The sequence below is a fragment of the Emys orbicularis genome, chromosome 21 (genome assembly GCF_028017835.1).
Source record: "Emys orbicularis isolate rEmyOrb1 chromosome 21, rEmyOrb1.hap1, whole genome shotgun sequence".
NCBI lineage: Eukaryota > Metazoa > Chordata > Testudines > Emydidae > Emys > Emys orbicularis.
The window spans coordinates 20,470,593-20,483,881 of NC_088703.1; the positions used below are offsets into that span (position 1 = coordinate 20,470,593).

Here is a 13,289-nt window from a genome sequence, read left to right on the forward strand (position 1 = left end):
TCCCTGCAGGCCCCTGTATCTGCCTCGTCACTGGGGCCAGGTTGTGAGGACCGGGCGCAGTGACCGTGCCGGGGTCTGTGTCTCACGGCCTGTCTCCTCCTGCCTGCAGAGCCCAGCTACCCCAAACCCAACATCTCCCTGCACCCCAGTGGGCAGGTCGCCCTCGGGGGAGCTGTGACCATCCGGTGTGAGTGTCGGTGTGCGGGAGCGAGGTTCCTTCTGAGTAAAGCTGGAGACCCGGACGCACGGCGCTCGATGGACCCCGCGGGGAATGTGGCTGAGTTTCCCATCCGCAATGTGAATCGGGGAGATGCAGGGAGCTACAGCTGCCAATATAGCACCAAATCTGTCCTGTCTGTCTGGTCGGAGCCCAGCGACCCCGAGGAGCTGGTGGTAACAGGTGAGGGGCCCGGCTCCACGTTCCCGTTCCCAGCCCCACACCCAGCCGGACTCTCAGCAGGTCTTGGCCCCGACGGGACACTCAGAGCCAGGCTCTGACCTGAGCCCTGGGCCCAGCAGAGGGGATGCCCAGATGGGGAGCGGGGATGGAGTCACTGGGGGGTTCCCCAGCCAGGGGGCAGCAGCAGCCCCTGGTGTTTCAGGGCCGATGGCTGAGTGCTCGGTGCCCTCCCTCTCGCTTCCCAGCCGACACTCGCTTTCATCCCACAGAGGAAACCGACCCAGCTGGGACCCAGCAGACGGATCCGCCCCCGACAGAGTTAGAGGGAGAAGGTGAGCGAGAAAATTGAACAATTCATCCCCCAGGGAACAGGGTTCCCTGCACAGACGCCCACGGAGCCATTCGGGCTGTTTGGAGGGGGATGGTCCCTGCAGACAGAACTGATGGGTTCAGTTCTTCTAGATAGAGGGTGATGGATAGATCCGTGGGGACCTACGGCCACATGTCAGTGGGAATGTGGGTCCTTGGGAACGTAGGCGGTGGACAGATGGGAGCACGTCTGGTAACGGATAGAAAGATGGACTAAGACCTTGTCTACATGAAAACTGGACCCAAAATGACGAATCCCATGTGGTTCCCAACCCCCGCTGGTGATCTCAGAGCGAGTCTGGGCTGTCGGTATTATCCCCCCCTGGTTTGATACAGCCCCGTTTGGCAGACAAGCTCCCCTGTAGCTCTCTAGACACAGGGACGTTCCTCCTCCAAAATAGGAACAGCTGCTCCCAGACCTGCTCCGCAGTGACTCCAGGTGTGAATGGCATCTGGCTGGGGCAGGGACCGTCTCTGTGTCATGTGTCTGTACAGCGCCGAGCACACGGGGGAGCTGGCCCATGACGGGGGCTCCTGGTAATTAATACTAGTCAGTAATGATTTCGGTTCCAGTTTCTGTGGAGCCAAGCAGGGGCTGTATCTATGCTGAGGGTCTCGCTGGCCCGATCCTCCCAGTTCTGGGATCCCCGGGGCGCTGAGCCAACCCAAATCCCTGGGTCCCGTCCTCTCCCCAGGGACGCCAGCTCAGCCTGGGGAACAGCCACCATTTCCAGTTGCGGGGGGGAGAGGTTCCCTGTATAACTAACCACAGACACCAGGACACCAGCTTTCTCAGCCCCGTGCCCCACCCCTGATAAACGCTGGTTCTATTCCCGCAGGGGGAACCAACCTGATCCATCCAGGAATGGTGCCGACTCCCAGCCACCCAGGTAACGCAAGGCCAGGTACTGAGTCTGGGGGCAGGAAATCGCCGTCAACCGCCCAAGGAGCCGCCCCCAGGGGGAGCCATGAGGGGCTGGCTGGGTGGGACGGGAGCAGCTCCCCACAGCCAATGCCCCATCTGAAACCCCCCAACTCATTTCATATGCTGGGGGGTGTCACTGGGCAGATGCCAGATTGGCTTTGTGGGGGCAGGGCCTGGGAGAGCTTCCCCCGAACACACAGCTCCACCCCTGAGGCCCCACAGACTGGGGAGACCACCGTCACCGTAAAGCCACTCCTGTGGGGCACAGCTTGATGCGTATCCCCCTGGGAGAATGGGGCTGGGAACGGAGAGCCGGGGATAACAGTCCCTTGTATCCCTGTGTCTGCAGAGGGCCCGGGGGAACGGCTCAGAAGCAGGGCTCCCTCTTCCCATGGGTGCTGTCCAGCAGGGCGTTAACCCTGGAACCTACCAACCCAGATAGACACGGTGTTAACACTTGAACCCACCGATTCAGATTGATGCCTGGTTGAGCCTGGAAGCTAATGATGGCAGTCACAATGACAGTGTTGTTACGTCTTCCACTGCTGATTACTTCAGCGGGGCCTGGTTCTCCCAATGATCTCAAAGCCCCTCCCCACCAAACCCCCCACCCCACTGTCATCCCCCTCCACAGATGATTCCTATGCAGAAATGAGCTGAAGCTGCTGGGAAATTCCCAGGACAGGGGCAGGACCTGGGGATTGTGGGGGGGGGCAGCGGGGAGCAGGTTGCAGGGTCTAGGCCCAGCTAGCTTCACAGGGTACATGGGGCCTGAGGTACATCTCGCCCCCGCCCCAACCCCAGTATAGTTCTCTGCCATTGTGAGTAAACCACACTGACCACTACTACCCAGAATCCCCTCTGCTCCTGCCCCCCACCCCAGCCCCAGAGAATGTTCTGCTGTGGGTCCCTGGGTCCTCGAGGGGGAGGGGCTGGGGCAGCAGGTAACGAACCAGCCACTCACAGTGCTCGCGTCCTGGTGCTGCTTCCCAGGGGGATCAGAACCACTGTCACCTCTGGATTTGACCCACACCATCGTCACTGGGATGAGCGTGGCGGCCGCCGGCCTTCTCCTCCTTCTCGTGGCCTTTGTCTGCTATAGAAGAACAGGAGGAAGTGAGTGCCCCGCCCAGTGAGGGAAGGGGTAAACCTGCTGCTAAGCTGGGCTGGGAAGGGGTCATGGCTTGGATGGGAGACGGAGAAGGAAACTCAGGGGGTGGGGCAGGGGCCCAGCAGGGGGCGCTTTCCCCTGGCAGGGAGAGCTGGCCCCAAAGCCCCTGGGCAGCACTAGGGGGTGCTGTTCTGCAGACGGTGGGGCGGGCAGCTCCATAGGGGGTGCTGTGGTTCAGCAAGAAGGGCAGGAGGCTCAGTAGAGGACGCTGTGCTGCAGGTGGTGGGGGGCTTCGTAGGGGGTGCTGGATTGCAGGGAGCCGGGCTCAGTCTGTCTGTAGGGTATCCAGGCTCAGCAGCTGGAGGAGGAGGAGCTCCCCCTGGGCAGAGCAGTGTGTGTGGGGCTCTCTCCTGGGCCCCCTATCCCGGCTGCCCCATAGGGCTGAGGGGCAGGGCTTGTACATGGGATCCGGGTCGATTCATGGACGATTCTGCTTTGTGTCTCTGCAGGGAAAGGACCAGCCCCGAGACAGAGCAGGTGAGACCCCAGCTCCACTCCCCACCCCCGATCTTCCTGCCCCAGGACACAGGACTCCTGGGTTCTCTCCCCGGCTCAGGGAGGGGAGTGGGGTCGAGTGGGTTGGAGTGAGGGAGTGGGGCTGGGAGGCAGGACTCCTGGATTCTGTTACTTTCTTTCTCTTTCTCCCCGTAGGGAGTCGGAGGCTGTGAAGGCTCTACCGTCCCAGCCCCAGGAGACCGACTCTGGCGCCGAGGAACTCACCTACACTGAGCTGGGCCACCAGGCCAAGCCGGGGGGCTCGGCCATTGCCCCTGAGCCTGTCCTGTATGCCACCATCAACGTGAGCCGGAGACCCGACAGGCAGAGCCCCAGGGGTGCAGGTTGCCCCCCACCTACCCCCATAGCGTGAACCCAGGGGGAGTCATTGGAGCAATGGGGCAGGGAGCATGGGCCACCAGAGGGTGACAGAGTGATTCCCCCCCCCAGAGAACGGGCTTAGCTTATGGCCACCCCATAACCCCCCTACAGCTGGTGCTGCCCCACCCAGCCTCACGAGGGGGGGCATAAAAGGTGCTCAGTGCTTGGAGGGGGATGGGACGTGCCAAGGCAGCTGTTTGTGTTATTTTGCATCCTGTTAATCTCCAGATTTCTAATAAACACAGAACCACAAACCAGCCTCCCACCCTGGCCACCCCACAGTCCCCCAACCTGGAGTGTGTGTAACACCTGGGGGAGATGGGATTGCTCTGGGGTGGGTTGACAGCTCCTGAGACACCAACACAACCGCGTCCTACCTCCAAACCCCCTGCCTCAGAGAATCCTTCCCCCCAACCATTCCCAGAACAACAGCCGCACCTCAGTATCGAACCCCCGGCCCCCGAGCACCAGCCCCTGTGGCACCAGCTAGAGGAGCTGCCCCTGTGCTGGGCTCATTGGGCTCCCCTCAGAGCAGCCCCTGGAGGGTGCCTGGATCCCACTTGCTGGCCCAGCCAGGCCGGTCTCTGCTCAGGGCCCTCAGTGGGGAGCGAGGCCATAACAGGCTCCAGCATGGGGAGGGCCTTTCATGTATCTGTGGTGAGCCGGGGGCCCTGGGGGGGCCAGGCACTCGATAATTAACCCCTCCCTGGACAGACTCCCAGCACCGGCCGCTCTGCCTCCTCCCTTTCCTTGGGGCCGGGTACCCGGCATTTCACAGCCACGGTCACCCCACCCGCCTGCCACCTGCCCCTTCACAGCCAGCTCCTGCCTGGGAGTCCCCATCGAGTCTAAACCGGCCGCCCCCAGTTACAGCCTCCCCCTCAGACACCTGCTGTCGTCCCCGTACATCCAGGGCCACACTGGGAGGGTGCGTTTGGCCCTAGCGCTTTCCCAACAGGTGGCTGGGTAGTTAAATCCCCCAGTACCACCAGGGCTCATCACCCAGCCCTGAGCCCCCTCATCTCAGACAATCACAGCCGCCCCCCCATCATCCCTAGACAGAGCCCCTGGCCCTTGTGTGGGGATGCTGAATCTGGCCCTGGTGCTGGAATAACAGCACTTACTGCCCCCACTGGTGTTTGTCCCTCTCCTCTCTCCACTGCAGGGTCCCGCCGCCCCTTTTCTCTCCCCCACTTTCTGCCTGTCACGGAGTGTGGGGGGGCACAAGGCCCTGCACCCCCGGCTTCCTGCGATTCACCATGACTCTCAGCCAGCCAGTAAAGCAGAAGGTTTATTTAGATGACAGGAACACAGTCCAAGACAGGTCTTGCAGGAACAGACAACAGGATCCCCCCCCAATTAGGTGCATCTTGGGGTCCCAGGGCACCACAGCCCCCTTGGGAGGTCAGAGCCCTGTCTGCCTCCCAGCCATTCCACCAGCCAGCTCTGAAAACCTCCCCCAGTGTCTCCTCCCCCAGCCTTTGTTCAGTTTCCAGGGCAAAGGTGTCACCTGGCCTCTAACCCCTTCCTGGGTTCTCAAGTTACATGCTCAGGTATTCTCCCTCCCGGCCAGTCTCCCATCCCCCAATGCAGACCATCCTAGCCACACTCCCCTGCCTTCCCAGCCAACCTCCCCACTCAGCATTCAAAGGCCACATTAAGAACAGTCCCAGTTCATCACACTCCCCCACTCTGTATTTCTATTGTACAAACCCCCAGAGCTTCCGTCTCCCCTGCCCCCCAAATCTCCCCACCCCAGGGGGACTGTGATTCCGGAGCCTCCAAATGTCCCCTCGTGGTGGGTTCAGCCGACAAAGGTGAGTGAGAAGTTCAGGCAGCGTCACGAGAACCTGGACGAATGAACATTGGGGGGGAAGTTGGGAGTCAGAAATACAGGATTAGTCCAACCCGAGCAGTCACCGGACAGAACCCACAGGCCGGGCTGGGGCCCGCCTGGGACACGGGAGAAGTGGGGGAGCAGAAATCCGTGACCCAAAATTGGGCTGTTGGAAACGAGGCCTCATTAGTGCATAAAATATTGCGGGGACGGGCTGTGCCGCCCACCACCCTTTGCGGCCTTAAAGAAAGAAACTCGCTTCACCATTGTGGCTGCCACCCCCCGTCTCCTGGGCCCCCCAGGTCATCTGGACTCTGCTCCATGGAGACTTCCTGAGCAGAGCGGCCGGAGAGAGGGACCCCGATGCCATCGCCCCTCCCCTGGCTGAACACCAAACCCGGGAGGAAATTGGGTCAGACTTTAACAGCAGATGCGGCGACGCCAGCTCCAGCCAGCTCCGCCGGCTCCTCTACCCCCAGGACAGTCACTAGTGTCTCTGGGGTCAGTGGGGAGATGCCCGAACCCGGGGGATTTTCCAGCTAGAGACTCGCTCCGGAGCACGGGGCTGGGGCTGGAACAAACCCCTCATTTCACACGGCGCCTGCCACAGCTTCCCTGGTTCCTGCTCTGCTGTGTCTGTAACAGCCGGTCTCAGGGGTCAATGGGGGGTTTGCCATGGGGCTGAGCAGGCTGCGGGCTCTGGACCCTGCCCCCAGCCTGTGTTTAACCCTATTCAGTGTGGGGCAGGGGCTGGGGTGTGTTCGCACCTTGGGACCTTTATTGCGTCTCCATGAACACAACAGGGCACAGAGTGATTTAACTGCCAGCTCTTCTGGGCCCCCCCCATGGTGGGTGTTTGGGGGGAGCCAGATGGGGGAAACCGGGAGTTTGGGGGAAGTAGGTTGGGGGTGTCGGGAGGGGGGTTGAGGGCAGAGGGGCCAGGATGGGGGACAGGAGCTTGAGGGCAGACAGGTTCCCCCCAGAAGGTCAGAGCCAGGGGGCAGGATTGTTGGGGGAATCAGAGGAGGGAGGGGGGAACCAGTGCTCCTGAGTGCCCCCTGGGCTGCCACTTCTACCCCCAGAAGCGTTCCCTCTCACTGTCCCCCTCATCCTCCCTCAACTCCAGCCCCCTCAGCCCCAGGATCCCCCATTATCTTTTCTGTCTCCGAGTCCTCAGTCTCCCGCTCACAGCTCCCCTGCCCCACAGTCCCTGCCCCATAATGACCCCCCACCCCACATTCACCCCTTCCTCTCTCCCTGCCCCTCTAGGCAGTCCAGGGGGGCAGGATTAATTTCCACCCCCAGGCTGAGGCGTTGGCCACCTTAGCCAGGGGGCAGCATGGCTGCCCTGCGTTGGCTGCACGGGGCGAGGGGGAGGCCATGTTAACTGAGGGCAGTTGGGGCAATGGGAAGCAATGGGAGATGGCCATGGCTAGTGGTGGGGCAGTGAGGGTGCGACAGGCTGGAGGTGCTGGGGGGGCAGAATGGGGGAGGGTGTCACGGACTCACAGGTCGTACCCACTCTTGGTTCCCTGCAGTCCCTGGGGGGAACCCCCTTCAGGGTGACAGCCCTTCCCTTAGGGAGTCCACTTGCTCTGGACCCCCGGGGCCTCCACTCCCAGAGGGAATAATGCAACCCTGTTCTCTCGCCCAGAGTGACTCTCAGCCAGCGTAAAACAGGAGGGTTTATTGAGAGTTTGAACCCAGCACAGGAAACTCTCAGGGCCTCAGGCCTGGCCTCCCTCAGCCCAGCACATCCAAGTCTCCCCTGCATCCAGGTGGGCCCTGCCTGCTCCCCCTCTCTAGCCCAGAGCTCCCCTGCTTCCCAGCTGGGCATCTGATATCACCGGCCCCAAGCCCCACCTCTGTCCATTGTCTTCTCTCCAGGGAAACAGGGTCGCCTGGGCCTCCTCTCCCCTCTTCTGTACTCTGGCCCCCTCTGGCTGGAACCGGCTGGTTAGGTCACTGGGGTCCTCTCTTCACAGCCCATGGTCCTCCCACTGGCCAGAACCAGCTGCAACTCCTGTGCTGCATCTCCGGGTCATCAGGTCACCAGTCGCCGGGGTGTCCATTCTCCAGGGCATTGCCTGGGTTCCCGAGTTCCCTCTCCGGTCCTCTGTAACAAGAAACTCCCTCTCCCTTCACCTCGTTAAACAAGTAACACCCAGGGACACTGAGTCCCACTCCCTCTGCATGAAAATCCCCCACTTCATCACATCTCTCCCCACTTCGAGGCTGAACGGAGCAGGGTCACTTAGCCAGTGACCTGGGAAGTTCAGGGTCCCCGCCCCGTGATAAAGCATTGGCTATAACGTTGGCACTCCCCCATACATGGACCACCTCCATGTCATACCCCTGGACGAGCAGGGCCCACCTCAGCAGCTTGGCATTAGCCCCTTTCATTTGCTGCAGCCACGTCAGGGGCGAATGGTCGGTGTACACAGTGAAGCGCCGCCCAAATAGATATGGCTGCAGTTTGTTAAAGGCCCACCCCATGGCCAGGCATTGCTTCTCGATGGCCGCATAGTGCTGCTCCCGGGGCAGCAGCTTCTTGCTCAGGTACACAATGGGGTGTCTCTCCCCCTTAGTATCAGTTTGCATCAGTACCGCCCCCAGCCCTGTGTCCGAGGCGTCGGTGAACACCAGGAAGGGTTTGTTAAAATCCGGGTTTACCAGCACCGGGCCCTGGATAAGTGCCCCCTTCAGCGCACAGAGAGCCCTCTGGTACTGCTCGGTCCAGACCACCTTGTCCGGCTTTCCCTTTCGACACAGCTCCGTGAGGGGTGCTGCCAGGGAGCTAAAGTGGGGCACAAACCTCCGGTAGTACCCTGCCATCCCAATGAACTCCTGGACCTGCTTCTTAGTCTGGGGGGCGGGCCAGGCCTTGATTGCCTCCACTTTGGCCGGCTCCGGCTTCAGGTGGCCGCCCCCAACCTTGTGGCCCAGGTATAAAACCTCTGCCATCCCCACCTTGCACTTTCCAGCTTTTATGGTCAGTCCTGCATCCTGGAGGCGACCCAGCACCCTCTTCACCTGGGACACATGTTCCTCCCAGGTCTGGCTAAAGACACAGATATCATCAATATACGCTAGAGCAAAGTCCTCCATCCCCCTGAGCAACTGATCCACCAGGCGCTGGAAGGTGGCAGGTGCCCCCTTGAGGCCGAAAAGCAGGACCAGGAACTCGAAGAGCCCTCTTGGGGTGGCGAAGGCAGACTTCGCCCTGGCCTCCGGGTCCAAAGGCACCTGCCAGTAGCCTTTGGTAAGATCCATGGTAGTGAGGTACCGGGCACCCCCCAACTTGTCTGGGATCTCATCGGTCCTAGGCATGGGGTAGGCATTGGACACGGTGATGGCATTGAGCTTCCGATAGTTCACACAGACCCGGATTGACCCGTCCTTCTTGGGGGCCAGCACCACAGGTGAGGCCCAGGGGCTGACGGACAGCTGGATCACCCCTAAAGCCAGCATGTCCCCGACCTCTCTCTCCAGGTCCTGGGCTGTTTTTCCAGTGACTCTGAATGGGGAACACCTGATGGGAGGGTTGGCTCCCATCTCCACCCCGTGGACAGCCAGGTTAGTGAGCCCAGACCAGTTGGAGAACAGCTGCCGGTATGAATGCAGCACCTCTCTGATCTCTGCCTGCTGGGCAGGGGTTAGCTTGTCTGAGAGGGGAATTGACTCCAGCAAGGGGTTAGCCCCAGACACAGGGAGGAGTCCCACCAGGGGATCCTCTCCCTTCTCCTCCCACTGCCCACACACAGCCAGCACCAACTTCTCCCTGTCCCAGTACGGCTTCATCATGTTGACATGATACACCCGGTGGCTGTGTGCCCGGTTGGACAGTTCCACTACATAGTTCACCTCGTTTACCTGCTGATGACTCTGAAGGGGCCGTCCCAGGCAGCTTGCAGCTTGTTCTTCCTTATGGGGATGAGGAGCATCACCTGATCCCCGGTAGCATATCAGTGGGCACGTGCTGAGCGGTCGTACCAGACCTTCTGCTCCATGCTCCGCGAGCTTTTCTCGGAAAGTCAGTACATACTCCACAACTGATTCTCCATTGGGAGAGGCCTTTCCCTCCCACTCGGCCCTCATTAAGTCCAGGGGCCCCCTCACTCTCCTCCCGTACAGCAACTCGAAAGGGGAGAACCCTGTGGACTCCTGGGGTACTTCCCTGTATGCGAACAGCAGGTGGGGCAAATACTTGTCCCAGTCCTGTGGGTGCTGGTCCATAAGGGTTTTAGCATTATCTTTAGGGTCCCACTGAACCTCTCCACCAGCCCGTTCGACTGAGGGTGGTATGCTGAGGCACAGGTGTGTCGGACCCCACACCTCTCCCACAAGCACTGGAGCAGGGTTGACATGAAGTTAGATCCTGGGTCTTCCCCACCCTCTGGCAGGAGTCACAGGACCTGCAATACTGTTGGACAGGGTTGACATGAAGTTAGACCCCTGGTCTGTAAGGACCTCCTTGGGGAACCCCACTCTGCTGAAGATGGTCAGCAGCGCATCTGCCACGCTGTCTGCCTCGATAGAGGACAAGGCCACCACCTCGGGGTAGCGCGTAGCGAAATCTACCACCACCAGGATGTATTTCTTCCCTGACCGGGTCACCCTGCTTAGGGCCCCACTATGTCCACAGCCACCTTCTGGAAAGGCTCCTCTATGATAGCAAAGGTCTCAGCAGGGCTTTACACTTATCCCGGGCCTTCCCCACCCTCTGGCAGGAGTCACAGGTCCTGCAATACTGTCGGACAGCGTCAAAGACCCCGGGCCAGTAAAAGTTCTGCAGCAGCCTCTGCCTGGTGAGCCAGATGCCCTGCAAGGGGGATATCATGGGCCAAGTACAACAGTTTGTGGCGGTACCTCTGGGGAACCACCAACTGCCTCCTGACTTTCCCAGGTTCAGTTTGCCCTGAACCAGCCCATTCCTGGTACAGGAATCCCTTCTCCTACAGAAATCCCTTCCGGTGGTCCTCCCCCTGGGACCCTGCACTGCCGTGGTCAGCCGGGGCTCTCAGTTCCTCCAAGGAGGGATCCTCTTGCAGCTCCACTTGGAATGCAGCTGCTGGGTTGGAGGATACAGCCCTGGCTGGTGGTGCCTCAGTTTCCCCACCTTGGGGCAGAGGCTCCAGCCTAGCCCTTTCGAGCCCTGCCCTTGGTGTTTTGGTCCCCCACCCCTTTGGGAGGTCCCGAATCCCTCGCTGGCTCTGGCTCCGGGTAAGGACCAGGCCGCTCTGCGTGCCATCCGGCCAGTTCTCCAAGTCATTACCCATTAGCACTTCGGTAGGCAGGCGATCGTGCACCCTGACCTCTTTGGGTCCCTCTTTAGCCCCCCCCCTTACTTCAGGTCTATCCTCACTACAGGCTCCTTGATAGGGGGCCCAAACACTCCCCTCAGGGTCATGTAGGCATCGGGCACTAGCTGGTCTGCATCCACCACATCGGACCGCTTCAGTGTCACCTCTGCGCCCGTGTCCCAGAACCCCTTGATGCGTCTTCCCCGCACCTCAATGGGGATGATGTGACGATTGTCCCCCGGGGCCTGTCCCACGCTCACCCGGCAGATTGAGTACGGGCGCTCTGGACCTGGGGCCCCGCCTTCCCCTGCTGGCCTGGCCTGGCGGTCCCCTCCCCCTGGCACGGCCCTCTTGACTGCGGCCCCCTGAACTGGCAGTGCCCCCTCTCAGTGGGCTTCCACCCAGTTAACACCCCGCGGGTTCTGCTTGGCCGCCATTTCCTTCATCTTCAGGCACTGGGCAACCTTGTGCCCCTTTTGGCCACAATAATTACATTTCAGGTCCCTCAAGTCCCACGAGGGGGGTTGCCCCGCCCCAGCATTCCCGTGCACCCCGAGTTGGGCTTCCTGGAGTCCCACCTTTGAGAGGTCTCTGGGTGACTCCCCTTCTGAGGCCCCAATGAGGATCTCCCTCTTGCCTCCGATCTGCTGTCCACAAACTCATCTGCCAGCGCCCCTGCACTGCGCCGATCCTTGGGCTTCTGGTCCACTAGCCACATCTTAAGGTCCGGAGGGCAGATGTCATACAGCTGCTCCAACCCCACCAGGTTATACACGTCCTCTGCGGTAGTGGCCCCTGCGCCCTTCCCCCACTTGCAGAGATATTCCCCCAGCAGGTTGGCGACTTCCTTGTAAGTGACACCTGAGGTCTTGCGTACACCCCGGAATCCTTTCCTGTACGCCTTGGGGGTCAGTTCAAACTTCAGCAGCAAAGCCTGTTTGAACAGGTCGTAGTCCCCCGTCTCAACACCATCCATTTGGCTGAATGCCTCTATGGCCTTGGGACCCAGCAGGGGGGTCAGACAGTGGAGCCTGTCTGCAAGGTCAATCTGGTTCAGATCACAAGCCTTCTCAAAGGCTGTGAGATAGGCATCAATACCCCCCCACCCTTGAACTGGGGCAGGAGTTTGGTGTCTAGATTCCCCACACCACTGGCGTCTCGGGGCCCTTCCCCACTTACCCCCTGGCAGGCCCTCTTGGCCCGCCATCCGTACAACTCCAACTCGTGCTTCTGCTGTTCTGCATGGTCCGCTCGTTCTCTCTCTCTGTCTGCCAGTCTCCACTCCACCAGTTTCAGCTCCTTCACTTTCAGCTCCAGCTCCCGCACCCGGACTCACAGGTCATGCCCACTCTTGGCCCCATGCGGTCCGTGAGGGGGTGCCCCTTTCCCTTTCAGTGCGACAGCCCTTCTCGGAGTCCACTCTCTCTCGGGGTTAAACCCCTCCACCTCCTGGAGCCGCACCTCTTGGAGCCTTAGCACGCCTGTCTCTCACCGTGGGCCCCCTCAGCAAGAGCAGTTTGCCTTCAAGAAACTCTGCAATCTGCTTAAAACAACATTTAGGGTGAGAAATTACTGCTTGTAACCAGTTTCTTTAGTATCTAAGCTCATATTGCATTTTGGTTTTATTTGCTGGGTTATCTGCTTTGGTCTGTTGGCGATCCCTTATCATCACTTAAAATCTGTCTTTTGTAGCTAATAAATTTGTTTTTGTTTTCTTTAAAACTAATTTGTGGAATTTATAACGGGGGGGGGCAAAACGCTGTGCAGATCTTCCTCCCCATTGCGGGAGGGAGTGAATTTCATGCGCTTACGCTGTACAGTTCTCTGTGCAGCACAAGAGAGTACAGTTTGGGTTTACACTCCAGAGGGGGGGTGCACTTGAGTCCTGGGCAGCTCCTGAGCTGAAGGCTTCGCACGCCGAGCTGGTTTCAGTGTCTGTGTCTTTCTGCAGCTGGGTGCGTCCCTACCTGTGTGTGTGCTGGGGAAGGCTTGAGGGCCTGGCTCAGGAGGACAGTGTAAGGGAGCCCAGGCTGGTGGAATAGGCGGGTTCAGTGGTACCCCAGTACATCGTGTGGCACCCCGGGGGGGGGGGGGGGGAGCAACCTGCCACAGACCCACTAGGGGCCTGGGATGGAATTTCTCTTTCTCTGATTTTCTTTTGAAGCTGGTTTATTTGATTCACACGCTGAGAAAAGCCCCTTAGAACCAGACGTTACAGTGTAAAGCCTTCATCACTGCTGAGCTATGACGAAAGAAGCAGCAAACCCAGGAATTCCTCATCGCCCCCACTCCTCACACCGTGCCACGGCTCCTGTCAGCCATGGGCAGGTTTGCAGCCTGAGCAGGAAGGCTGCAGAATCAAACCCTCCAGAACCACAGTTAAGGTTTCCTGAACATCCTTTACTCTG

The 13,289-nt window shown here is 60.0% G+C and overlaps 1 protein-coding gene across 1 annotated transcript in view; it reads left to right on the top strand.

Moving 5' to 3' along the window:
• The window catches only part of LOC135893081 (immunoglobulin superfamily member 1-like), a 27,628-nt gene extending 21,559 nt beyond the window's left edge, over positions 1 to 6,069 (top strand). Inside the window, exons 4-10 of the mRNA XM_065420867.1 lie at positions 110 to 400; positions 646 to 732; positions 1,609 to 1,659; positions 2,688 to 2,810; positions 3,315 to 3,342; positions 3,517 to 3,664; positions 5,881 to 6,069. Of these exons, the coding sequence (XP_065276939.1) occupies positions 110 to 400; positions 646 to 732; positions 1,609 to 1,659; positions 2,688 to 2,810; positions 3,315 to 3,342; positions 3,517 to 3,664; positions 5,881 to 6,069 (917 nt within the window). The remainder of the gene's footprint in view (positions 1 to 109; positions 401 to 645; positions 733 to 1,608; positions 1,660 to 2,687; positions 2,811 to 3,314; positions 3,343 to 3,516; positions 3,665 to 5,880) is intronic.
• Positions 6,070 to 13,289: the final 7,220 nt, after the last annotated feature.